Source organism: Aedes albopictus, chromosome 1, assembly GCF_035046485.1.
Source record: "Aedes albopictus strain Foshan chromosome 1, AalbF5, whole genome shotgun sequence".
Lineage (NCBI taxonomy): Eukaryota > Metazoa > Arthropoda > Insecta > Diptera > Culicidae > Aedes > Aedes albopictus.
The window spans coordinates 326,413,024-326,440,087 of NC_085136.1; the positions used below are offsets into that span (position 1 = coordinate 326,413,024).

A 27,064-nucleotide genomic window follows, 5' to 3' on the forward strand; every position below is an offset into this window, starting at 1 on the left:
CTGACGAGAATCCTCTCAGGATTCTGACGAGAATCCTCTCAGGATTCTGACGAGAATCCTCTCAGGATTCTGACGAGAATCCTCTCAGGATTCTGACGAGAATCCTCTCAGGATTCTGACGAGAGTCCTCTCACGATTCTGTCGAGAATCCTCTCAGGATTCTGTCGAGAATCCTCTCAGGATTCCGTCGAGAATCCTCCCAGGATTCTGTCGAGAATCCTCTCAGGGTTCTGACGAGAATCCTCTCAGGATGCTGACGAGAATCCTCTCAGGATTCTGACGAGAATCCTCTCAGGATTCTGACGAGAATCCTCTCAAGATTCTGACGAGAATACTCTCAGGATTCTGACGAGAATCCTCTCAGGATTCTGACGAGAATCCTCTCAGCATTCTGTCGAGAATCCTCTCAGGATTCTGTCGAGAATTCTCTCAGGATTCTGTCGAGAATCCTCTCAGGATTCTGTCGAGAATCCTCTCAGGATTCTGTCGAGAATCCTCTCAGGATTCTGTCGAGAATCCTCTCAGGATTCTGTCGAGAATCCTCTCAGGATTCTGTCGAGAATCCTCTCAGGATTCTGTCGAGAATCCTCTCAGGATTTTGTCGAGAATCCTCTCAGGATCCTGTCGAGAATCCTCTCAGGATTCTGGCGAGAATCCTCTCAGGATTTTGTCGAGAATCCTCTCAGGATACTGTCGAGAATCCTCTCAGGATTCTGTCGAGAATCCTCTCAGGATTCTGTCGAGAATCCTCTCAGGATTCTGTCGAGAATCCTCTCAGGATTCTGTCGAGAATCCTCTCAGGATTCTGTCGAGAATCCTCTCAGGATTCTGTCGAGAATCCTTCCAGGATTCGGACTAGAATCCTCTCAGGATGCTGATGAGAATCCTCTCAGGATTCAAACGAGAATCCTCTCAGGATTCAAACGAGAATCCTTTCAGGATTCTGACGAGAATCCTCTCATCTTAAGATTCTGACGAGAATATTCTCAGAATTCTGACGAGAATCATCTCAAGATTCTGACGATTGATTGATTGATTTGTCTTTATTAAAGAGACTTTTAGCCCTTGGGATTCTGACGAGAATCCTCTCAGGATTCTGACAAGAATCCTCTCAGGATTCTGACGAGAATCCTCTCAGGATTCTGACGAGAATCCTCTCATCTTAAGATTCTGACGAGAATATTCTCAGGATTCTGACGAGAATCCTCTCAGGATTCTGACGAGAAAACGCTCAAGATTCTGACGAGAATCCTCTCAGGATTCTGAAGAGAATCTTCTCAAGATTCTGTTGAGAAACCTCTCAGAATTCTGACGAGAATCTTCTCAGAATTCTGACGAGCATCCTCTTAGGATCTGACGAGAATCGTCTCAGGTTTCTGTCGAGAATCCTCTCAGGGTTTTGACGAGAATCCTATCAGGGTTCTGAAGAGAATCTTCTCAGGATTCAGTCGAGAATCCTCTCAGTCGACAATCCTCTCAAGCTTCAGTCGAGTATCCTCTCAGAAATCTGACGTGAATTCGTTCAGGATTCTGACGAGAATCCTCTCAGGATTCTGACAAGACTCCTCTCAGGATTCTGACGAGAATTCTCTCAGGATTCCGTCGAGAATACTTTCAGTCGACAATCCTCTCAAGATTCAGTCGAGAATCCTCTCAGAATTCTGGCGAGAATTCTCTCAAGTTTTTGTCGTGAATCCTTTCAGGATTCTGACGAGAATCCTCTCAGAAATCTGGCGAGAATTCGTTCAGGATTCTGTCGAGAATCCTCTCAGGATTCTGAAGAGATTTTTCTCAAGTTTCAGTCTCGTTTTGACGAGAATCCTCTCAGAAATCTGACGAGAATTCTTTCAGGATTCTGACGAGAAACGTCTCAGGATTTTGACAAGGAATCTTAGGAATCCGACGAGGACTCTGATGAGAATCCTCTCTGGATTCTTATGAGAAACCTCTCAGGATTATGACGACAATTCTGTCATGATTCTGTCGAGAATCCTCTCAGGATTCTGTCGAGAACCCTCTCAGGATTCTGTCGAGAATCCTCTCAGGGATTCTGACGAGAATCCTCTCAGAAATTTGACGAGAATTCTTTCAGCATTCTGACGAGAATCCTCTCAGGATTCTATCGAAAATCCGCTCAGGACTCTGTCACGAATTTTATTGGAATTCTGACGACCATTCTCTAAGGGAGGGTTTCTCCAGAAGTTCCTCCAGGTATCCTTCAGTGATTGCTTAGGATTTATTCAGACATTTTTATTTCTGGGATTCTTTTAGAAATTTGTGCGATGATGCTTCAGGGAATTTTCCAAAAAATCTCCTCGTAGTTCGCACAGGAAATTCTTCAGAATCTATTCTTGGATTTTTTTTCCAGAAAAATTTCTATGACTATTTACCTAGGGTTCTCCAGTTTCTCCAGATATTCTTCGTTGGTTCTCTGAAGAATACCTCAACGATAGTTTTTTTTGGTTCTGCAGGATTTCCTTCCAGAAATTTCTCTTTTGTCAAGATTAAAAAATCCTCCTGAGGTATCACCAGAAGTTTTTCCATGGATTTCTTCAGGAAACCCTCCAAAGATGCCTCAGAGAGATTAACGAATTTCTACAAGAATATCCAACAGTATCTGCTATTTCTGTCAAAATTCTTTGAGAAATTTTTTCACAAATCTCTCTAAGAATTTCACCAGGAATTTCAGCAGAAATTTCTCAAATATTTTTTATTTTTCTTCTAGGAATCTTCGAAGGTATTACCAGCAGTATTTTAAGGCATACCTTCAGACAATCCTTCTTCAATTACTATAAAAAATCCTTCAGGGATTCCTTCAAGAATTTTTCCTAAATTTTTTTTGTGACATTTCTGTAAGAACTTCTGAAATTCGTGGAGGAATTTCTGAAACCATTCCTGCAGGAGTCTTTTTAGGAATGCCAGGAGATATTTTTGACGAAACCGGAGTAAATTCTAAAAAAAATCCCTATAGGAGTTTCTGCAGGAATCCCTGAAAGAATTTCTCATGGTATTCTTGAAGAAACCGTTGAAAGAATTTCCGAAAGTATCTCTGTAGGAATGTCAAAGAAATTGTTAGAGCAATTTTTGAAACATCTAATTCCTTATATTTTGGAGAAGTTTCTAAAGATATTCGTGAAGGAAATTCAGATAGAATACAAGCAGAAACTTTTGAAAGAATCCCTGAAGGCATTTCCAAAGAAATTTCTAAAAAAAATCTCCAGTCAAATCCCTGTGGAAATCTCTGGAATGAGTCGCTAGAAGAATATTTAGAGAAATTTTTGAAGTAATACCAGGAGGAATTTCTGAAGAACTTTATAGAGAAATAAATAGAGAAACTCCTTGGGAATCTTTTGGAGGAATTACCAGAAAAGTTCATTGTGGAACTTTCTGAAAAAATCTTGAAAAAAAATCTTTAATAATTTTTTTGGAGGATTTTCCAGATTTTCGTTTTTCACTTGGGCAACCAAGATCTTACAATTCATACTAACAGCACTCTTCTAACGCATAGGACGTAACCGCGAGAACGAAATCAAAAGTTTCCTAGCGAACGAGGCGGGCAATTTGAATGAATTCTTTATCTAAACAATCGCTCGGAACAAATTGAGTCAACATCACGTGAAAGAGCAAACGCAAACCCAAACAAACCATAAAGTTAATTAATGTGAAAAACATATGCAGCATGAGAGAGCATCATATATAGCTTCCAACTACATACTGACTGAGAATAGGCCTTTGTACACTCACTCACATTTCAGTTTAGGTTACTTGACCTGCATTGTATCGATGCGATGCGATGATGGTGGACCTACATTCGTTTCATTTAGAGGTACCCACTACCCAGTTCGTTCGTTCGTTCTGTGCTTGATGTGCCATTCGACGAACTAGTTATGTGAGGGAGGAACCTCGGCCCTCCGTCGCTGCCACCGAGCTCGCCCCTTCCGGTTCGCATTATTATTTATGTTACTACTGCTGCTTCTATGACGGAGAATATGTGTACGAAACGCGGGTGGGTGCGATCTTTCTCGGATATCTCTCGCTCGCTGGTCTCTATTGTGATCGAGGCGTGTATTGAATAAGGCCGTACGCTGAATACGAACTCGAACATGTGACACTCTGCATGCATACGGGGGTTAAACGAGTGCGGGAGGGAATGATTGGTGTTGACGTAGGACTACACATTACATTTGAATGTTTTGGAATCACAATATTTTCTTGGTGTAATGTTTCAACTGAGTCTGAGTGTTCTTTTCAATTTAGTGGTCTATTGGGACTTCTACAGTTAAAACCTACATTTTTTTGTTTCTGTTTTGGCCACTTTTGCTGAGAGAATCCTTCTCAGGATTCTAAGAGAATCTTGCTCAGGATTCTGAGAGAATCCTGCTCAGGATTCTGAGAGAATCCTGCTCAGGATTCTGAGAGAATCCTTCACAGGATTCTGAGAGAATCCTTCACAGGATTCTGAGAGAATCTCTCTCAGGATTCTGAGAGAACCCTTCTCAGAATTCTGAGAGAATCCTGCTCAGCATTCTGAGAAAATCCTGCTCAGGACTCTGGGAGAATCCTTCTCAGGATTCTGGGAGAATCCTTCTCAGGATTCTGGGAGAATCCTTCTCAGGATTCTGGGAGAATCCTTCTCAGGATTCTGGGAGAATCCTTCTCAGGATTCTGGGAGAATCCTTCTCAGGATTCTGAGAGAATACTTCTCAGGATTCTGAGAGAATATTTCTCAGGATTCTAAGAGAATCCTTCTCAGGATTCTAAGAGAATCCTTCTCAGGATTCTAAGAGAATCCTTCTCAGGATTCTAAGAGAATCCTTCTCATGATTCTAAGAGAATCCTTCTCATGATTCTAAGAGAATCCTTCTCATGATTCTAAGAGAATCCTTCTCAGGATTCTAAGAGAATCCTTCTCAGGATTCTAAGAGAATCCTTCTCAGGATTCTAAGAGAATCCTTCTCAGGATTCTAAGAGAATCCTTCTCAGGATTCTAAGAGAATCCTTCTCAGGATTCTAAGAGAATCCTTCTCAGGATTCTAAGAGAATCCTTCTCAGGATTCTAAGAGAATCCTTCTCAGGATTCTAAGAGAATCCTTCTCAGGATTCTAAGAGAATCCTTCTCAGGATTCTAAGAGAATCCTTCTCAGGATTCTAAGAGAATCCTTCTCAGGATTCTAAGAGAATCCTTCTCAGGATTCTAAGAGAATCCTTCTCAGGATTCTAAGAGAATTCTTCTTAGGATTCTGAGAGGATCCTTCTCAGGATTCTGAGAGAATCTTTCTCAGGATTCTGAGAGAATCCTTCTCAGGATTCTGAGAGAATTCTTCTCAGGATTCTGAGAGGATCCTTCTCAAGATTCTGAGAGAATCCTTCTCAGGATTCTGAGAGAATCCTCCTCAGGATTCTGAGAGAATCCTCCTCAGGATTCTGAGAGAATCCTCCTCAGGATTCTGAGAGAATCCTAATCAGGATTCTGAGAAAATCCTCCTCAGGATTCTGAGAGAATCCATCTCAGGATTCTGAGAGAATCCTTCTCAGGATTCTGAGAGATTCCTCCTCAGGATTCTGTGAGAATCCTTTTCAGGATTCTGAGAGAATCCTTCTCAGGATTCTGAGTGAATCCTTCTCAGGATTCTGGGAGAATCCTTCTCAGGATTCTGGGAGGATCCTTCTCAGGATTCTGGGAGAATCCTTCTCAGGATTCTGGGAGAATCCTTCTCAGGATTCTGGGAGAATCCTTCTCAGGATTCTGGGAGAATCCTTCTCAGGATTCTGGGAGAATCCTTCTCAGGATTCTGGGAGAATCCTTCTCAGGATTCTGAGAGAATCCTTCTCAGGATTCTGAGAGAGTCCTTCTCAGGATTCTGAGAGAATCCTTCTTAGGATTCTTAGAGAGTAGCCAACGCACTCAAGGCAAGTTCAAGATTGAGGACCATAACACAAGACCAAAAGAAAATTGATGACAACTATCGATCCGACAGCGTAGTCCTACGTCAACTGCTGTCATTAAGTAACATCCGCGTGCTTTCATACACATCTCCGCACCCTGAACTCTGCGTGCAGCTGATTGAACGACACTGCTTGCAAACCATAGACTGGCGCGACAATTTCGAAACGAAAATACAGCAAAAAAAATTAATGCATTACACGTTCTCTCCGGTTCGAACCAGCAGCGAGGCAGAGTATGTTTTGAATTCGCTTTCCTATACGGTTCAACGGGGAGGGCTTGTCGTTGGAGAGCGCCATCCTCACAGTTCAGCGTGCGATGCGAGTTGTAAACCAAGAGAGGGTGTAATGTTTCGTGTGGATTTTTTGGGAGAGTTTCCTTCGCTAGGCCGCCGTAGTGGATGTGTTTGGTAGCATCTCCGTCGTCAGTTTCCCATTCAGATCGCAATCACCGTCACCAGGAATCGGACGGGAAAAATTTCCCGTACACACAGTCGGGGTTCGCGCGTAGTTTTCTTTGATTTACCTAGGAAGAAGGTGAAGGTGTGAGCTTATATTTTGGCGACGAAGCCAAGGAAAAACATTTGGGTTTGGGAAGGAGTTGGTGCATTGTGCTGGATTAGAAATGCTAGAACGTTGTGTTTGACACACAGGAGCATAGAAGCAAAATGTGAAAATTATTAGCTGGTTAGTGGGTAGTAGCTCTTGAAGTCTCTTGGCCATTCCTTCACTTCATCAGCCCCTGATTTGTACACACGGTAGTGCTTCTCTCGCTAGCAGAATATCGATTTATGCTCGACGGGGAAAATTTCCTACGATGATGGTGGGTAGGAAGGCAGGCAGCTGGGCAGTCGTTGAAAGTGATGCTATGCGTAGTAGTGCTGCTTGCTCTTCACTACGAGGGGTGCTCCGCCGCGCTGAGTAGTGCTCTTGGTTGATGTTCTAGAGGAGCAAGGAGATTATTTTTCTTTTTTTTTTCGGTCGCGAAATGCCAAGGAAAATTGGACGTTTGGTGAAAAGTTCAGAACAAGTGGACGACGGATGATTGGATGATTCGAGGTTCGAAACGGGACAGTGGGACAACATTGGCGACGACTTCGAATTGGGTCATGGAACGGGCGTTGACTTGCAATTTTCACATTAATATTTTAAAGTCTTCGATTGCGACGGGGGCGATTATGTGAAAACAAGTGTTGGAAGAAAATTCGATTCGCTGGTAGCCAAGACTCGCATGTGTCCAGCGTTTCACAGTAATAAATCGAGAGTCGGAAATTTATGTCAAGAGTGTTGTGTGCCGCCCGTTTCATTTGCATTCCAGTGCTCTGACGCAAGTATTTTTTTCAGGAAAGGATGCGATGGAATTTCAATTAGACATTTTCATGCACGATCGTCAATTGAAAGCGCTTCGTTTTAGCAGTTGTACAGTTGTTAGATATTAGTGTAGAAACGATTTGTAACAAAAGTGTCGTAAACGCAAAAGCCACAAAATGTTTAGCTGCCTTTGGCAATTGTGGGATTGGTAAGCCGCCTCATACACAGTAGCGCATTCAAATAAATACCGTAGACATGTCATGCATTGAATACTAATTGGTTAACTTTCTCGTGCCCGGGTTTGGTATTTTCTTTGCAGGATCGATCCACCCACGTTCACTACCATGGAGAGCAAAAAGCTGCAACAACTTCAGCAGGCAAACTCCCATCTTGCACCGATTCCACAAACGAAGCCTCCAGCGTTTCAACAGCAGAACAACGAATATCGACAGACAAGGTCTCCAGTATTCCAGAATCATCCGCAGTATCAGAGCTTTGCATCGAACTTTGCTCAGATCAACTATCCACACCAAATACGACCCCAGCCACCACAGCAACAACAGCAGCAGCAACAACAACAGCAGAAACAGCAATTACAGCAGCAGCAACAACAACAACAACAGCAGCAACAACATCTCAGCGCACACAGTAGTCCGAAGTCGAACAGTAACAGTCTCTACCTGAGCGAGTACTCGAGCTCCAGTCATGCCGGGCAACAGCAGCATCATCACACGATCGGAAGTCATTACCATTTCGATCAGATCTACCAAACGAGTTCCCCTTCTAGCGGTAGCGGAGAGCGAGAACGTTTGTACCAGACGGCACCGAGGTCAACGCAACACCAACATGCAACAAACCAGCAGCAACCACTCACCAAGCTCGAACTTCAGTTCCAGCAGCTGCAGCGGGAGAAAATCCAGGCGCAAATCAAAACCGCAACCGAAGCCCTTGCTCATCAACAGCAGACGTTCGCCCTACGTCAACAGCTAAATCCCCCGGTACCGAACTATCATCTCAAACAGAATCTGCTCCAAAACCTATCGCAACAGCATCAACAGCAGATCCAACAGCAACAGCATCACCAAAACCGCAATGCTCCACCCTCCAGTCTGAATCTCACGAGTCACTTTCAACCGGCCCAAGGACCGATGAAGCTCGCCAATCCCAACATCCATGACTACGGAGCAACAGCCGCCACAAACCAACATGCCATGAACGAAGCATTCTACCAGTCTTCTCAACAGAAGCACATCCACCCTAAAACTCCCAACAACCTCCAATCCCCAGCCCCGAACCAGATCATCATCCAGCAGAACATCCCCGGGCAAGTGGTGAACCAGGCCTGTCAGACGCAAATCAGCGGCGTGAAACCCCAGTCCCAGACCCAGAAATCCCCGAACTCCGACTCCCTATCCTCCCCCTCGCACGATGGCCTAGAACGTCGGAAAAGCGGCCCCGTACACACCCTAAAATCCCCCGTCACCAAGCGACCTGCCAACGCCCCGGTCAGTATGTCCGGCTGGCTGTACAAACAGGGCTCCGACGGCCTCAAAGTCTGGCGAAGACGTTGGTTCGTCCTGGCCGAGTACGTCCTGTACTACTACAAGAGCCAGGAAGAGGAGAAACTCCTTGGTACTGTCCTGCTGCCATCCTATAAGATATCCGCGTGCTTCCCGGAGGACAAGGTCTATCGGAAGTTTGCCTTCAAATGCGAACACACCAACATGCGAACGTTCGTGTTCGCCGCCGAAACGGCCGAATCCATGACGTCCTGGGTCCGGATGCTAACCCTGGCCACCATGATGCAAGGTAGCAGCGAGTCGGAAACTAGTCCTCCATCGAACAACGCTCGCAGTGGAGATAACAGCGACTCCGGAATACAAACCTACCAATCGCAGGTCTGCAAAACCGGTATCATCCAGGCTCCGGTGACGCCAGTTTCCGACAACGGAGGCGGCTCTCAACCGCTCTACGCCAACGCACCACCCAAACCAAGGCGAGCAACCGACGGCGGCTACTCCTCCCCAAGCCCAGAACACCTTCCCGACCGGTACGACCACGAGGTCCAACAGTTGCGAACGAACGACCCGATCTACGGAGTAAAGTCTCCAGACGCGATGAACAATCCCAATCTCGTACAAACACAATCACCTCTCATCAAGCGAGGCTACAACGATCAGTTAGCGTACGACCCGAGCGCATATCCTTCACCAAACGCCGCACAACCAAGCCATAACTACAACGATGCCCTCTACGGAAACGCAAAGCGCATCGAACGAGACTTGTACATCCAGAAGCTGATCCAACAGCAACAGCAGCAACAACAACAACTGCAGCAACTGCAACAGCAACAGCAGCACAAACAACAGCTGCAAGCCCTGCAGCAAACTCCCCAGCAACAGCAGCGAGCGTTCACCAACCCGTTCATGTACCCGAATGCTGCCCCGAATGATCGACGGACGCCGGACACCTACGGTCCACCACGGGCCGCCCTCGAGAAGCACATGTCCGACTACGAAGACATCTACAACCTGACGATGCTGTCGAAGTCGCTTCCACCGAACATGGGCGGTGACGATGCGGCGGCAGCGGCTGCTGCTGCAGCAGCAGGTTACCGGCGACCCATGAGTCCGCTGCGGTATGAACAGTCGCCTGGACAGAATCCGACGATGCCCCAACGCTACACACCGAACTACCTGGAGGTAAGTTTTGAGGGCCGGGGGGCAGGGTAGGGTCGCAATGCATGTCAATGTCTTGAAATTCACAGAGTTTCATGTAAGTTTTTGAAGGTTTTCAGCTCTCGAAATGATTACGAATTTCATAACTCATTTGTGCACGATCAGCTACTCATAATACTTTGAATACCTATCCAAGCAACATTGGAAGGCTCTGAATCTGTAACTAATATACTACTGTTCATCTTTAACACTATAATAGTCATACTGATTGTTTGTTCAACTGCAAGGCAACTGGAATAACTATCAAACACGAAGAACGTCATTGGTTAGAAGCCCCTAGTCAGGATTTAAACAGATTCCTTCTCAGGATTCCGGAAAAAATCCTGTTCAGGATTCCGCGAGAATCCTGTTCAGGATTCTGAGAGAATCCTGTTCAGGATTCCGAAAGAATCCTGTTCAGGATTCCGAAAGAATCCTGTTCAGGATTCCGAAAGAATCTTGTTCAGGATTCCGAAAGAATCCTGTTCAGGATTCCGAAAGAATCCTGTTCAGGATTCCGAAAGAATCCTGTTCAGGATTCCGAAAGAATCCTGTTCAGGATTCCGAAAGAATCCTGTTCAGGATTCCGAAAGAATCCCGCTCAGGATTCCGGGAGAATCCTGTTCAGGATTCCGGGAGAATCCTGTTCAGGATTCCGGGAGAATCCTGTTCAGGATTCCGGGAGAATCCTGTTCAGGATTCCGGGAGAATCCTGTTCAGGATTCCGAGAGAATCCTGTTCAGAATTCCGAGAGAATCCTGTTCAGGATTCCGAGAGAATCCTGTTCAGGATTCCGAGAGAATCCTGTTCAGGATTCCGAGAGAATCCTGTTCAGGATTCCGAGAGAATCCTGTTCAGGATTCCGAAAGAATCCTGTTCAGGATTCCGAGAGAATCCTGTTCAGGATTCCGAGAGAATCCTGTTCAGGATTCCGAGAGAATCCTGTTCAGGATTCCGAGAGAATCCTGTTCAGGATTCCGAGAGAATCCTGTTCAGGATTCCGAGAGAATCCTGTTCAGGATTCCGAGAGAATCCTGTTCAGGATTCCGAGAGAATCCTGTTCAGGATTCCGAGAGAATCCTGTTCAGGATTCCGAGAGAATCCTGTTCAGGATTCCGAGAAAATCCTGCTCAGGATTCCGAGAAAATCCTGCTCAGGATTCCGAGAAAATCCTGCTCAGGATTCCGAGAAAATCCTGTTCAGGATTCCGAGAGAATCCTGTTCAGGATACCGAGAAAATCCTGCTCAGGATTCCGAGAGAATCCTGTTCAGGATTCCGAAAGAATCCTGTTTAGGATTCCGAAAGAATCCTGTTCAGGATTCCGAAAGAATCCTGTTCAGGATTCCGAAAGAATCCTGTTCAGGATTCCGAAAGAATCCTGTTCAGGATTCCGAAAGAATCCTGTTCAGGATTCCGAAAGAATCCTGTTCAGGATTCCAAAAGAATCCCGCTCAGGATTCCGGGAGAATCCTGTTCAGGATTCCGGGAGAATCCTGTTCAGGATTCCGGGAGAATCCTGTTCAGGATTCCGGGAGAATCCTGTTCAGGATTCCGGGAGAATCCTGTTCAGGATTCCGGGAGAATCCTGTTCAGGATTCCGGGAGAATCCTGTTCAGGATTCCGGGAGAATCCTGTTCAGGATTCCGGGAGAATCCTGTTCAGGATTCCGGGAGAATCCTGTTCAGGATTCCGGGAGAATCCTGTTCAGGATTCCGAGAGAATCCTGTTCAGAATTCCGAGAGAATCCTGTTCAGGATTCCGAGAGAATCCTGTTCAGGATTCCGAGAGAATCCTGTTCAGGATTCCGAGAGAATCCTGTTCAGGATTCCGAGAGAATCCTGTTCAGGATTCCGAGAGAATCCTGTTCAGGATTCCGAGAGAATCCTGTTCAGGATTCCGAGAGAATCCTGTTCAGGATTCCGAGAGAATCCTGTTCAGGATTCCGAGAGAATCCTGTTCAGGATTCCGAGAGAATCCTGTTCAGGATTCCGAGAGAATCCTGTTCAGGATTCCGAGAGAATCCTGCTCAGGATTCCGAGAGAATCCTGCTCAGGATTCCGAGAGAATCCTGCTCAGGATTCCGAGAGAATCCTGCTCAGGATTCCGAGAGAATCCTGCTCAGGATTCCGAGAGAATCCTGCTCAGGATTCCGAGAGAATCCTGCTCAGGATTCCGAGAGAATCCTGCTCAGGATTCCGAGAGAATCCTGCTCAGGATTCCGAGAGAATCCTGCTCAGGATTCCGAGAGAATCCTGCTCAGGATTCCGAGAGAATCCTGCTCAGGATTCCGAGAGAATCCTGCTCAGGATTCCGAGAGAATCCTGCTCAGGATTCCGAGAGAATCCTGCTCAGGATTCCGAGAGAATCCTGCTCAGGATTCCGAGAGAATCCTGCTCAGGATTCCGAGAGAATCCTGCTCAGGATTCCGAGAGAATCCTGCTCAGGATTCCGAGAGAATCCTGCTCAGGATTCCGAGAGAATCCTGCTCAGGATTCCAAGAGAAACCTGTTCAGGATTCCAAGAGAATCCTGCTCAGGATTCCAAGAGAATCCTGCTCAGGATTCCCAAAGAATCCTGCTCAGGATTCCAAAAGAATCCTGCTCAGGATTCCAAAAGAATCCTGCTCAGGATTCCAAAAGAATCCTGCTCAGGATTCCAAAAGAATCCTGCTCAGGATTCCAAAAGAATCCTGCTCAGGATTCCAAAAGAATCCTGCTCAGGATTCCAAAAGAATCCTGCTCAGGATTCCCAAAGAATCCTGCTCAGGATTCCAAAAGAATCCTGCTCAGGATTCCAAAAGAATCCTGCTAAGGATTCCAAAAGAATCCTGCTCAGGATTCCAAAAGAATCCTGCTCAGGATTCCAAAAGAATCCTGCTCAGGATTCCAAAAGAATCCTGCTCAGGATTCCAAAAGAATCCTGCTCAGGATTCCAAAAGAATCCTGCTCAGGATTCCAAAAGAATCCTGCTCAGGATTCCAAAAGAATCCTGCTCAGGATTCCAAAAGAATCCTGCTCAGGATTCCAAAAGAATCCTGCTCAGGATTCCAAGAGAATCCTGCTCAGGATTCCAAGAGAATCCTGCTCAGGATTCCAAGTGAATCCTGCTCAGGATTCCAAGAGAATCCTGCTCAGGATTCCAAGAGAATCCTGCTCAGGATTTCAATAGAATCCTGCTCAGGATTCCAATAGAATCCTGCTCAGGATTCTGAGAGAATCCTGCTCAGGATTCTGAGAGAATCCTGCTCAGGATTCCAAGAGAATCCTGCTCAGGATTCCAAGAGAATCCTGCTCAGGATTCCAAGAGAATCCTGCTCAGGATTCCAAGAGAATCCTGCTCAGGATTCCAAGAGAATCCTGCTCAGGATTCCAAGAGAATCCTGCTCAGGATTCCAAGAGAATCCTGCTCAGGATTCCAAGAGAATCCTGCTCAGGATTCCAAGAGAATCCTGCTCAGGATTCCAAGTGAATCCTGCTCAGGATTCCAAGAGAATCCTGCTCAGGATTCCAAGAGAATCCTGCTCAGGATTCCAAGAGAATCCTGCTCAGGATTCCAAGAGAATCCTGCTCAGGATTCCAAGAGAATCCTGCTCAGGATTCCAAGAGAATCCTGCTCAGGATTCCAAGTGAATCCTGCTCAGGATTCCAAAAGAATCCTGCTCAGGATTCCAAGAGAATCCTGCTCAGGATTCCAAGAGAATCCTGCTCAGGATTCCAAGTGAATCCTGCTCAGGATTCCAAGAGAATCCTGCTCAGGATTCCAAGAGAATCCTGCTCAGGATTTCAATAGAATCCTGCTCAGGATTCCAATAGAATCCTGCTCAGGATTCTGAGAGAATCCTGCTCAGGATTCTGAGAGAATCCTGCTCAGGATTCCAAGAGAATCCTGCTCAGGATTCCAAGAGAATCCTGCTCAGGATTCCAAGAGAATCCTGCTCAGGATTCCAAGAGAATCCTGCTCAGGATTCCAAGAGAATCCTGCTCAGGATTCCAAGAGAATCCTGCTCAGGATTCCAAGAGAATCCTGCTCAGGATTCCAAGAGAATCCTGCTCAGGATTCCAAGTGAATCCTGCTCAGGATTCCAAGAGAATCCTGCTCAGGATTCCGAGAGAATCCTGCTCAGGATTCCGAGAGAATCCTGCTCAGGATTCCGAGAGAATCCTGCTCAGGATTCCGAGAGAATCCTGCTCAGGATTCCGAGAGAATCCTGCTCAGGATTCCGAGAGAATCCTGCTCAGGATTCCGAGAGAATCCTGCTCAGGATTCCGAGAGAATCCTGCTCAGGATTCCAAGAGAATCCTGCTCAGGATTCCGAGAGAATCCTGCTCAGGATTCCGAGAGAATCCTGCTCAGGATTCCGAGAGCATCATGCTCAGGATTCCGAGAGCATCATGCTAAGGATTCCAAGAGAATCATGCTCAGGATTTCAATAGAATCCTGCTCAGGATTCCAATAGAATCCTGCTCAGGATTCTGAGAGAATCCTTCTCAGGATTCCAAGAGAATCCTGCTCAGGATTCCAAGAGAATCCTGCTCAGGATTCCAAGAGAATCCTGCTCAGGATTCCAAGAGAGTCCTGTTCAGGATTCCAAAAGAATCCTGTTCAGGATTCCAAGAGAATCCTGCTCAGGATTCCAAGAGAATCCTGTTCAGGATTCCAAGAGAATTCTGTTCAGGATTCAAGAGAATCCTGCTCAGGATTCCAAAAGAATCCTGCTCAGGATTCCAAAAGAATCCTGCTCAGGATTCCAAAAGAATCCTGCTCAGGATTCCAAAAGAATCCTGCTCAGGATTCCAAAAGAATCCTGCTCAGGATTCCAAAAGAATCCTGCTCAGGATTCCAAAAGAATCCTGCTCAGGATTCCAAAAGAATCCTGCTCAGGATTCCAAAAGAATCCTGCTCAGGATTTCAACAGAATCTTGCTCAGGATTCCAAGAGAATCCTGCTTAGGATTCCAAGAGAATCCTGCTCAGGATTCCAAGAGAATCCTGCTCAGGATTCCAAGAGAGTCCTGTTCAGGATTCCAAAAGAATCCTGTTCAGGATTCCAAGAGAATCCTGCTCAGGATTCCAAGAGAATCCTGTTCAGGATTCCAAGAGAATTCTGTTCAGGATTCAAGAGAATCCTGCTCAGGATTCCAAAAGAATCCTGCTCAGGATTCCAAAAGAATCCTGCTCAGGATTCCAAAAGAATCCTGCTCAGGATTCCAAAAGAATCCTGCTCAGGATTCCAAAAGAATCCTGCTCAGGATTCCAAAAGAATCCTGCTCAGGATTCCAAAAGAATCCTGCTCAGGATTCCAAAAGAATCCTGCTCAGGATTCCAAAAGAATCCTGCTCAGGATTTCAACAGAATCTTGCTCAGGATTCCAAGAGAATCCTGCTTAGGATTCCAAGAGAATCCTGCTCAGGATTCCAAGTGAATCCTGCTCAGGATTTCAAGAGAATCCTGCTCATAATTCCAAGAGAATCCTGCTCAGGATTTCGAGAGAATCTTGCTCAGGATTTCGAGAGAATCCTGCTCAGGATTTCGAGAGAATCCTGCTCAGGATTTCGAGAGAATTCTGCTTAGGATTCTGAGAGAATCAGAAAGAATCCTGCTCAGGATTCTGAGAGAATACTGCTCAGGCTACCAGAAGAATCCTCCTCGGGATGCTGGGAGAATCCTCCTCAGGATTTTGGGCAAATCCTTCTCAGGATTCTTGGACAACACTTTTCAGGATTCTGGGAGAATCCTCCTCAAGATTCCAGGAGACACCTCCTCAGGATTCTGGGAGAATCCTGTTCAGGATTCTGAGAGAATTCTGCTCAGGATTCTGAGAGAATCTTGCTTCGGATTCTGAAAGAATTCCCCTCCCAATTTAGGAAGAATCCTCCTCGGATTCTGGAAGAATCCTCCTCCGAATTCTGGGAGAATCCCCCTCAGGTTTTGACAGCGATTATGAAACTGAACTTGCACGTCCTTCAAACGTCCCAAGACGCATTACCACCCTTCTCAATACTGATCATCTTATCTAACTGACTTGCTGTAACTAACCCCTGCCCGTTGTCACTAACCACCAATCCCACGTTTCGACTCACCGCTAGAACTCACCCGCACAGCAACAGCACGTACAAATGCGAGCACGTCCGGTGCAGTCGACCATTCCGCGTCCGCACTCGGCCGACTTCCTGGACTACGAAGCCCGCAATCCGATCAAGACGAAGCAGAAGGACGAACCGGCCCGGGCACCTCGGCCCAAGTCCAGCCTGGACATCAACCGTACTCCGGACAACTACTACTACTCGGAGGCCAGCTACGCGGAGAAGATGCGCATGCAGAGTGCGTCCTACCTGCAGAGGGCCAACATGGGCGCGATGGCTGGGAAGGTGCGAGGCGATGAACCGCAAGGTAGGTTGCCGACGGGTGCATTTGTAAGGTTCCTAAATTCTGAATTTCCATGTATTCCACAGGAGTCATGAATTCCAGCACAGTGCCACGCGACGGGTACTATGGCGGCCGGATGGAGTACGGGGATGAACTACAGCACGGTTCGGCCAGCGTTCCTCGAACTCAACGGATGACCATGAACAACCTCAAGAAGTATCCCTCTCAGCAGGAGCAATTTCTCCGGTCGGCCAGTGCTCGTCTACCTCGGAAAGAGGAAGATCCCTCTGCTCGCGACGGCGAACGCAAACGGGAAGAGTCGATGAAGCGATTGCTGGAGTGGAAGCAACGGATGCTCCAATCGCCGTTGACGCGCAAGATTTCACAACAACAGCAACAGCAGCATCAACTGGCGATGGGATCCCCGGGTTCTACCGGAGGAGGTAACCCGTTCCTGGTGAAGTCACCGGGACAGATGGCAATGGAGGCCGAGATGTACCTGGAGCAAGAGAAGCACCTTCAACAGCAACACATGCAGCAAATGCAGCAGCAGCAGCAGCAACATCAACAACGGATGGACAGCAAAACCAACCTGGAGTACAACAGCTATTCGTCCGACGATGAAGGTAAGTCAGCCAGCTTTCTCTTCCTATCTGTTGTAGATCTTTTCTTTTCTGGTCGCATTCCGTTAGATTCGTATCATTAACCAAAGTTTAGTCGATCCTTTCCTTCCAGTGTATATTCTTACTAATCACAATAACCTCTTTAGAGTTCACAGTGTCAAAGCCAACCGCTGTGGATCATTTGGAGCGCTACAGAACAAAATTCTCGCTCGTATTTTGGAACCATTTCTTCTTCCTCTATGAGTAACATACACTGCTTGAAGTTGCAGCTCTCCTCCTTTTCTGTAGCTAATATTCTACATGACAAATTCTGGATTTGCTTTGAAAAGCTGGTTGTTCGTCTTATTGTTTGTTATTATCCTGTGTTGCTCTCCTTTGATCGTATTCTTGTTGTCAATTTTTAGTAAACCCTATCTGTCTTGATTCCTGAACCCGAAGGACTGGCGAATGGATTAACATTAGTAACTGACCTTCCTGCCGCGTAGACACATTTTGTCGTTGTCAACATAAACATCTATCCAAGCACTGCGGGCACGGACCAAACACGACACTACAGCTCCTAAAAGCAAATCCTGAATCCCCGAAACCTAATCGAGACGTACACGAGCTACTTTACCAAAAATACATCAAAATTCTACTCACCTTCGGCTGATTTTTTCCACGTAGATCTGAACTTTACTGGTTGGGGGTATCTCACACACTATTCGTATTCTGTGTCTATCCAACAAAAAATCAAAACCTGCTGTTGCCAAAATAACGTTTAGAACAACCACATACCGTATGTAGATGCCAACTGTTTCTTCCAGCCAACCAATTCACCAAACCACGCACCAAACCAATATCTTATGCTCTGTATTATCTGTATTATATTACCAACCCCTAGATGGAACAGAAAATACGCCGGCAGGAAGGTCAACCCCCAATGTTTCCGCTTCCGCGAGTGCAGAGCTTGACAATAGCGAACCTGTACCCGCTGCTGACGAGTCCGCTCTAGAACCTAACGAACAATCCCAGCCTCAGCTGGAAAATTTTGACTCTAGCAACACGGTTGACAACTCTGCCCTAGACCCTGACTCGAACATTTACGAAAACAACTCCATAGCGGGCTCATCCGTTCGGAAGCCCACGACCAAACCTTTGTCCAGCAATAGCAGTTTCAAAGAGAAACTACTTCCTCTGGAACCCGACTCCAAGTACGTCCCAGTTTATGACCACAACGCAATACTCAAATCTCCAGTGAAGCAACCGACCAAAGCACCCGACAATACTCCCACGGTAGACAAACAATCACAAGATCATGTCCAACAGGACGAAGAAACCGACGAGAAGTCCTTCGAGTACACCGACGAAGATCTGGACGAAGCCCTGTTGGCAGACCACAACGAACCGAACGATACGAATGATGACTTGGATGACGCCAACAATGAGAGCCAATCTTTCTACATGCCGATGACGCCGAAGAAGCCTATTCTGAACACTTCGGAATCCTCCGATCTTAAGCTGACCGCCATGGATATTCTCAACTCCATTCAGAAGGGCTCGATTGACGCCCAGGACGAGAACACCTACATCGAAATGACCAACGGTCAAAGCGGAAAGTGCGTATTCGGAGATGACCTTCGGTCGACCTATGAAATGATCATGGTTCAGAACAGTCCACCAAAGTCCGATCAAGAACCTCTCTATATGGAACTGTCTCAGTTGAGTAGCAACTCACTGGAGAAGAAGGAGAAACCCGAGCTTCCCAGTAGTAATCGCAAGCCTGCTTGCGAGTCCAACACCAGTACACTGAAAAAGAAACAATCCGATCGCAACACGTTGAGCAAGAAGCACAGCAAACGCAACGACCTCCCGGATATTCTCAAGTCCAACAACAGCTACCTGAAGGACGATGACAGCTCGGACGCAGATGACGAATCCCCAAAGGATCTGAGCAACTCCAGCATGAAAACCGCTCGGTCGCGATTCAGCCTATCGGATACCTTCCGTCCGGCTTCGTATTACCTCGGAGCAAGCAGCAGCACTCCCTTGGGCGATTGCATTGACAGCTCGGACAGCGAAATCGTATCGCCACCGCCAATTCCGACGACAGCCCTGCCGCTGGACGAACACAACAGCGACGAAATGTTTCTGTCGGAGAACTTCGACACCGTCAAACGACGCGACAAAGTCGGAGGATCGAAATCCAACTCCCGGTGTTCACTGCTGAATACCTCCGATCACCGTCAATCCAGCCAAACCAATCTGTCCGACAGCAAGTCACAGTCCGGCAAGCAATCACACTACGATTCCAACCGATCCAGCTTGCAGAGTAACCACTATCTAGGTTCTTGCTACAACGTGGACACCCGCTATGATAACGGATCGAATACCTCCTCCGACTACGACCTGTACAAACGACTTCGAGCAGAAGTACCCGCGGATGACATCAGCCGTCGAACGTCCACGTCCCTGTCGGAAACGGAGTCCATCGAGCTGCGGCGAACCAGTTCCAAGATGGACATCCACACCCGCAACAAACGTCGACCGATTTCCGAGGACTCGTTGAACGAGATCCAGGCCTTGGGGACCTTCAGCCTCGAGGAAACCGTGTCGAACGCCAGCTTTGACCAATACCTGGGCAATTTGGAGAACGTGTACGTCAACTCCGACAAACCGAGCAACAGCCGCATGAGCTGGATCAACGACAGCCTGACGAATTTGCCCACAATGGACGGGTTCAAGAACGGCCACGACAACAACATCTACTACGAAAACGTGGAAATTCAGCCGGCGCGACCGAAGCCTAACACAAGCGGTAACCGCACGGATGATGAGGTGAAGGCATTCTACGACTCCTTGGAGGACGTGGCTTCGCACGAGAAGCTGACCCTATCGCCGCTGAAGGAGAAGAACCTGTCGATCCACGACGCACGCTGTGAATCGGAGGATCTGATGGCCGCCGGTCGGAGCAATTTGAACATCGAGATAGTGGACTCGGTCACGACGATGTCCTCTATGGATCTGGATCAGCGGAGTTCGTGCACGGTGTTCGACTTGACGCAGACTACAACCCCGGCGCACAGTCGAGGGAACAGCAATCTGTCGGATTCGGCGCCGTACTATTACTCGGATCTGCAGAGTAGGGATTCGTCACTTACGGATATTAGCAAGCTGTCGGATTTTGGGAGGATTAAGTTTCCGTTGAAGCTGAACAATCAGCGGGATGTGGGGGTGAAGAAGGCGGGGATATCCCATATACACAACCCGATAAGTCACGTGAAGGCGGCGAACATTTTGACCGCTGCTGAGAAGGATCATGAGATCGACCAGCGGAACATTTACGAGTCAGATCGGATGATCGACAAGAACGTGAACAAGATGTTGGAGGTCTCGCTGTCGTCGAACAGTAAGAACTACTACAGCAACAAGATGATGAACAGTAAGCCTAGTCAGCTGGAGGAGCCGCGTATTAGCGGAGAAGTTAGCTCATCTACGTCAATTTTAGCGTCCATATTGAAGTCTAGCAATAGTGCGACTAGCAATCAGGTGTTGGCAGCGTTGAGCAATCAACACCCGGCGTCCAAGAGTACGTTGAACATCGTCACTGATACTTCGGCCAGTGGTGATCAGCTTTGGGAAGAGGATAGTCTGTGGAGAGACAATCTACGGAGAGCGTCGCATATGCACGCAAAGTCGATGGAAAGCCTGGATCATTTGGGAGCAGGTTCTTCCATGCAGTCCAAGCTGTCTACACTGAATAGGAAACACTTACAAAGGCAAGCGGGGAAAGCAATAACGAGGGACGTGACTTACGTCAACGATGAACTGCTCAACAAGACTCAGCTGTTGAAGAAGCAGCACAAATCACAAGGTTCTAGCGACGACAATGACGTTTACGTGCAATTAGCGAACAATACGAATAACGCGACGGACTCGGCGTCTTCCGATACACATTCCGACGTGTACGAAGTACTTCGCGACGAGACCAAGTACGACATTGACAGGGAAAACATTCGACAGTGGGATCTGATGTCCAGTGGACTGGTGAACAGTACGAACAAAAGCTTCGAGACGGATACGAGAGACCTCTACCGAAGTCAGTCGACCATGGAAAAGACAAACAGTAGGGAAGGGACGTTGAGGAAGAAGCGAAGTTCTCTGGGTATGGACGGCTCGTTTCAGTCGGCCAAGGGTACAGTCGCTAGCACATCTAAAGCAAGCTCGCTAGTGGGTCCCACTGGTAGTAACATTGAGACTGCTAGTTCCACAACCGTCGATAGCAATGAATATACGCCAAGTCCCGGGTCCAGCCATGTCTTTCCAACGTCGTCGGATGCACATGTTCACAAAAAGCACAGTAACACAACACACTAACGAACAATCAAATAACGGAACGGAAAGCACAGTTTGTTAAGCGATAGATTTCTAGGAAGTATTACTTAAGCATTCCATTAATTCGGTAAGGTCAAACGTATGTATTTATCATTTCTTTTGTACATTAATATAAAGCAAGGCCAAATCTATATACACTCAAGCAATTACGAACAAATGCGATATGATAAAGGACTTCTAGAACATAGTGTAACCTCATAAGAGTGATATGTTATTTGACATGAGTTGAAATGATTTCATATACACACACGATGGAAGATTTGTAAATATACATTTTTTGACATACAACAGATATGGAATACCGTGTTACTCTTCTCAATTCAGACGAATCACCATACTGAAGCATTCGACGACAAACCCCGCGTGTTTAAACGAGAGACTTTTCTTAATACTTTCAGCTTCCATTTCAGTTCGCAACGTCAAAAACATTCCGAAGGTGCCACTGACGGTCAAACCGGATCCCTCGGACTACCGCTTGAACCCGCAGTTCCAAGGATTCTACGAGCCACCTCAAGCCGAGTACTACTACCAGGAACACCAAGACAGCTACATCCGACCTGACATCAGCTTCGAATCCACCCACGACCTGTACACCCAAGCCCAGCTGCAACGGGCCCAGGAAATCAACCTTCAACAGCACTACCAACTCCAGGACATCGATCGGAGTCTCGCTGCCCTCAGCAATCAAGAATCCCCGGAGGAGAAATGGCAATCGGCCGCCAGCAAGCAGATGTTCTCCTCTCGGGAACAGCTGGCGCCCAGCCATGACAAATCTGAACTGAGAGTAAGTTATCTAGACGCGGGACTTCCGTATCCTTCTCCCCTTTACACAAACCACAATACCAATCCAACCTCAACGCTCTGATCATCGCAAACACTGAATGACCAACTGTTTTTCGCAGACCTTGGAAATGTCGGCCGGGGACTTACTGAACCGCACTCACGAAGAACTAGTCTTGCTGTTGATACAATTGCGACGTCAAAACAGCAATACGGCACGCTCGATCGAGCAGTGTTGCACAAACATTCACGACATTCAGGTTACCGAGAACTTTCAGTTTTGTTTTTTCTTTGTTACTGTGCAAAGGCTTACACTTGGTGTTGGGGCGGGACTCTAACTTGGTAGCGGGAAACGTCCTTCTGGGACTGGTCAAAATTTTACTAACCGCTGTTCGCAAATCCAGCATAAAGGCGCTTGGGTTGTACAAATCAAAATTTTGGTTGACGGTCTAACACTCAACTCTCATTCGGAAATACTCGTTTTACTTTTGGCCACCGAAACTACTCACCACTTACATAGGCGTTCAACCTCCCATGTCCGAAACTCCGATAGACTGATCGATTTCCCTCGCGCTTTTCCAGAACTCGATACGTACGTCTGATGGGCCTACGCGAGCCGAGAACCTGGCCCGCTTGGAGGCGCTCAAAAAGCAGCTGGCCGAACTCGAGAAACAGTACGAAAAGGAGAAACCCCTAATCAACTTGGTCGATAACATGGTCAAACTGGGCACGCTGTATCGCGGAGCTCCCGGACAGAAGAAGTCGCAAGTCTCTGAGTCGGCAACTCTGGATCGACTGGAGTTCAACCAGCGAATCCAGGAACGACGGCTTCTACAGGAGGAACAGCGCCAGTGGGATCGCTTGAGCCCGAATCACTCGGAGTTGCAGGTAAGAAGGCCGTGTGTGCTGTTAGGCAGTTATTCCTATTTCGCATTCTTCAACCCACAGTCGAAGGTTCAACAGCTGTACCACATAGACCAGCTACTCCAGGAGGAGTCTGGTACTCTGCAAAGTCTACAACGCGACAAAGAAGATCTAGAACGGGCACTGGGTAGCCTGAAAGCCAAGATAATGAAGGCGGACACTCCACCGATGGCCATTGAAGCCGCCAGACAGCAGCAGCACGCATTGGAACGGGAGCTGTCCCGGGTACACCTCCTGTTGGCGGAGAACTCGAAGGTACGTTCTTCTCCTAACCCCAAAAATCATCCTCTAACCTCAATTGTTTTGTTTCCTTTCAGAAACTGGAGAAGACCGTCGCCGACAATGCTCGATTAGAGCAAGAACTGCTGGTCCTCAGACAAAAGTTGCAAGCTTCGCGGGACTCCCAAGGACCGATAACCCCTGGTCAAGTTGGACAGTACGTAGGAACGGCCAGTGCCGTTTTGGAATCGGAACTGCGCCGAGTTCAACTCCTAGTCGGTGATATGCAGCGGCAACGGCAAGAATTGAGCCAAGCCGTCCGGCAACTCACGGACAACTCGGACACGTTGTACAAACAGATCAACAAGAATGGTGACAGCCGATCGCACATCAAAAAGCGATCGCACAGCACGTCCTGGGTGGAAACCGATCTGGACTCCATGACGAGCAAGGATCACGGTGGTAGAAGCGAAAGCAACTCATCGCTCAACTTGCTGGATCGATCGTCATCTTCGATGCTCGGTAGAATCGAACACGATCGATCGGAGAGCTTCGAGCTGTGCAGCGTAGATAGCGACGACCTACTCGAGGACTCCAGCGGAAATCCTTTTGTCTACCACGACAAACAGGAAATCAAAACCGTACGGATAGTGAAGCGTGAATCCGAAAGGCGCAACCGAGATCGCGAAAAGGATCGCAGCAACACCTCGACGCACAGTCTCGATCAGGTTCTTGAAGAGGAAGCACAAATCTTCGAGGACTACACCAACTACCATCGGTCAAAGTCATTACCCCGGGGATACGAAACGCACGAAGCGTTCGTACAGAACCAGGACCTCCAATCGTACGCAAACAGCCTGAAGGACTACTACAGCATGACGGCCAATGGCAACAACAGCTACCCGGTCTCGATGATCGATCGCAAGGCGGATTTGTATTCCGGATGCGATCGTCAACAAGGCAAGTCCCCAGCGAGCAACAAACCACCAAACTTCACCCTAACAAACCCAGAACTCCCAGGACTCCGCACCAAAACCGAATCCATACAGAGCCTCACCATTTCCGAGCAAAGTCCGGTATTCCAAAGCGAGGCCGCCAAGCAGATCATCCACGAGATGGGTGGCAATGGACCGGAACAACACCAGCAGCAGCAGCAGCAGCCGGGAGTGCCGAGTAATGGTAGCGCCAGCAATGGACACAATGGTGGTATGTCGACCGCTGAACGGCAAAAGCAGCAGAAGGCCGAACACATGGCACAGCAGAACAAACATCGGCGTTCGGTGCCGAAGGAGAAACGACGACACCACACGGCACCGCATCACGTGACGGCCAAGCAGCTGGAGCTGCTGCAGAGCGAGAACGATATGAACAAGAATGTGAGTAGAGGGGGAGATGGTTTTCCGGGTGTAGGCATTTTTGAATTCTGTGATGAACCAATCTTTATACTCTCTGTTGTTATGAAATGATACGAATGATTTCTCAGTTGATAAGCGTTGTTTTTCGAAGCATTGAAAGTCTATGTACTAAACCAGTCAGTGCTTGAACTATTCAGACCTACACCAGTTGAAAAACGCTAAGCCAAAATTTTACTCTTTCGCGGCCGCCATGTAAGGTGCACATCACATGGCGACCGTGACAGGAGTAACTCAGAGCTAATCCTGAGAGGTTTCTCGTCAGAATCCTGAGATGAATCTTTTCAGAATCCTGAAAGGTATCTCAACAGAATCCTGAAAAGATTCTCCTCAGAATTCTGAGAGGATTCCCGTTAGAATCCTGAGAGGGTTCTCGACAGAATCCTGAGAGGATTCTCGACAGAATCCTGAGAGGAATCTTGACAGAATCCTGAGAGGATTCTCGACAGAATCCTGAGAGGATTCTCGACAGAATCCTGAGAGGATTCTCGACAGAATCCTGAGAGGATTCTCGACAGAATCCTGAGAGGATTCTCGTCAGGATCCTGAGAGGATTTTCGACAGAATCCTGAGAGGATTCTCGACAGAATCCTGAGAGGATTCTCGACAGAATCCTGAGAGGATTCTCGACAGAATATTGAGAGGATTCTCGACAGAATCCTGAGAGGATTCTCGACAGAATCCTGAGAGGATTCTCGACAGAATCCTGAGAGGATTCTCGACAAAATCCTGAGAGGATTCTCGACAGAATCCTGAGAGGATTCTCGACAGAATCCTGATAGGATTCTCAACATAATCCTGAGAGGATTCTCGACAGAATCCTGAGAGGATTCTCCACAGAATCCTGAGAGGATTATCGACAGAATCCTGAGAGGATTCTCGACCGAATCCTGAGAGGATTCTCGACCGAATCCTGAGAGGATTCTCGACCGAATCCTGAGAGGATTCTCGACCGAATCCTGAGAGGATTCTCGACCGAATCCTGAGAGGATTCTCGACCGAATCCTGAGAGGATTCTCGACCGAATCCTGAGAGGATTCTCGACCGAATCCTGAGAGGATTCTCGACCGAATCCTGAGAGGATTCTCGACCGAATCCTGAGAGGATTCTCGACCGAATCCTGAGAGGATTCTCGACAGAATCCTGAGAGGATTCTCGACAGAATCCTGAGAGGATTCTCGTCAGAATCCTGAAAGGATTCTCGTCAGAATCCTGAAAGGATTCTCGTCAGAATCCTGAAAGGATTCTCGTCAGAATCCTGAAAGGATTCTCGTCAGAATCCTGAAAGGATTCTCGTCAGAATCCTGAAAGGATTCTCGTCAGAATCCTGAAAGGATTCTCGTCAGAATCCTGAAAGGATTCTCGTCAGAATCCTTAAAGGATTCTCGTCAGAATCCTGAAAGGATTCTCGTCAGAATCCTGAAAGGATTCTCGTCAGAATCCTGAAAGGATTCTCGTCAGAATCCTGAAAGGATTCTCGTCAGAATCCTGAAAGGATTCTCGTCAGAATCCTGAAAGGATTCTCGTCAGAATCCTGAAAGGATTCTCGTCAGAATCCTGAAAGGATTCTCGTCAGAATCCTGAAAGGATTCTCGTCAGAATCCTGAAAGGATTCTCGTCAGAATCCTGAAAGGATTCTCGTCAGAATCCTGAAAGGATTCTCGTCAGAATCCTGAAAGGATTCTCGTCAGAATCCTGAGAGGATTCTCGACCGAATCCTGAGAGGATTCTCGACAGAATCCTGAGAGGATTCTCGACAGAATCCTGAGAGGATTCTCGACAGAATCCTGAGAGGATTCTCGTCAGAATCCTGAAAGGATTCTCGTCAGAATCCTGAAAGGATTCTCGTCAGAATCCTGAAAGGATTCTCGTCAGAATCCTGAAAGGATTCTCGTCAGAATCCTGAAAGGATTCTCGTCAGAATCCTGAAAGGATTCTCGTCAGAATCCTGAAAGGATTCTCGTCAGAATCCTGAAAGGATTCTCGTCAGAATCCTGAAAGGATTCTCGTCAGAATCCTGAAAGGATTCTCGTCAGAATCCTGAAAGGATTCTCGTCAGAATCCTGAAAGGATTCTCGTCAGAATCCTGAAAGGATTCTCGTCAGAAACCTGAAAGGATTCTCGTCAGAATCCTGAAAGGATTCTCGTCAGAATCCTGAAAGGATTCTCGTCAGAATCCTGAAAGGATTCTCGTCAGAATCCTGAAAGGATTCTCGTCAGAATCCTGAAAGGATTCTCGTCAGAATCCTGAAAGGATTCTCGTCAGAATCCTGAAAGGATTCTCGTCAGAATCCTGAAAGGATTCTCGTCAGAATCCTGAAAGGATTCTCGTCAGAATCCTGAAAGGATTCTCGTCAGAATCCTGAAAGGATTCTCGTCAGAATCCTGAAAGGAT

General features: G+C 47.1%; 1 protein-coding gene across 21 annotated transcripts in view; it reads left to right on the top strand.

The window, feature by feature from the left end:
- Positions 1-27,064, top strand: part of LOC109415698 (uncharacterized) — a 76,162-nt gene that overhangs the window by 42,264 nt on the left and 6,834 nt on the right. For 6 of the 21 annotated variants that reach the window (XM_062847290.1, XM_062847294.1, XM_062847293.1 and 3 more), the window contains 4 exons: positions 7,574-9,956; positions 16,058-16,361; positions 16,424-16,963; positions 17,844-21,626. In XM_062847290.1, the coding sequence (XP_062703274.1) occupies positions 7,599-9,956; positions 16,058-16,361; positions 16,424-16,963; positions 17,844-21,316 (6,675 nt within the window). In that variant the 5' untranslated portion in view covers positions 7,574-7,598 and the 3' untranslated portion in view covers positions 21,317-21,626. Of the gene's footprint in view, positions 1-6,130; positions 7,463-7,573; positions 9,957-16,057; positions 16,362-16,423; positions 16,964-17,843; positions 21,627-21,732; positions 22,119-22,236; positions 22,375-22,696; positions 23,003-23,062; positions 23,294-23,355; positions 24,634-27,064 lie in introns of those variants that run through there. The other 15 variants (XR_009996622.1, XM_029867676.2, XM_062847295.1 and 12 more) reach the window with 14 other exon arrangements.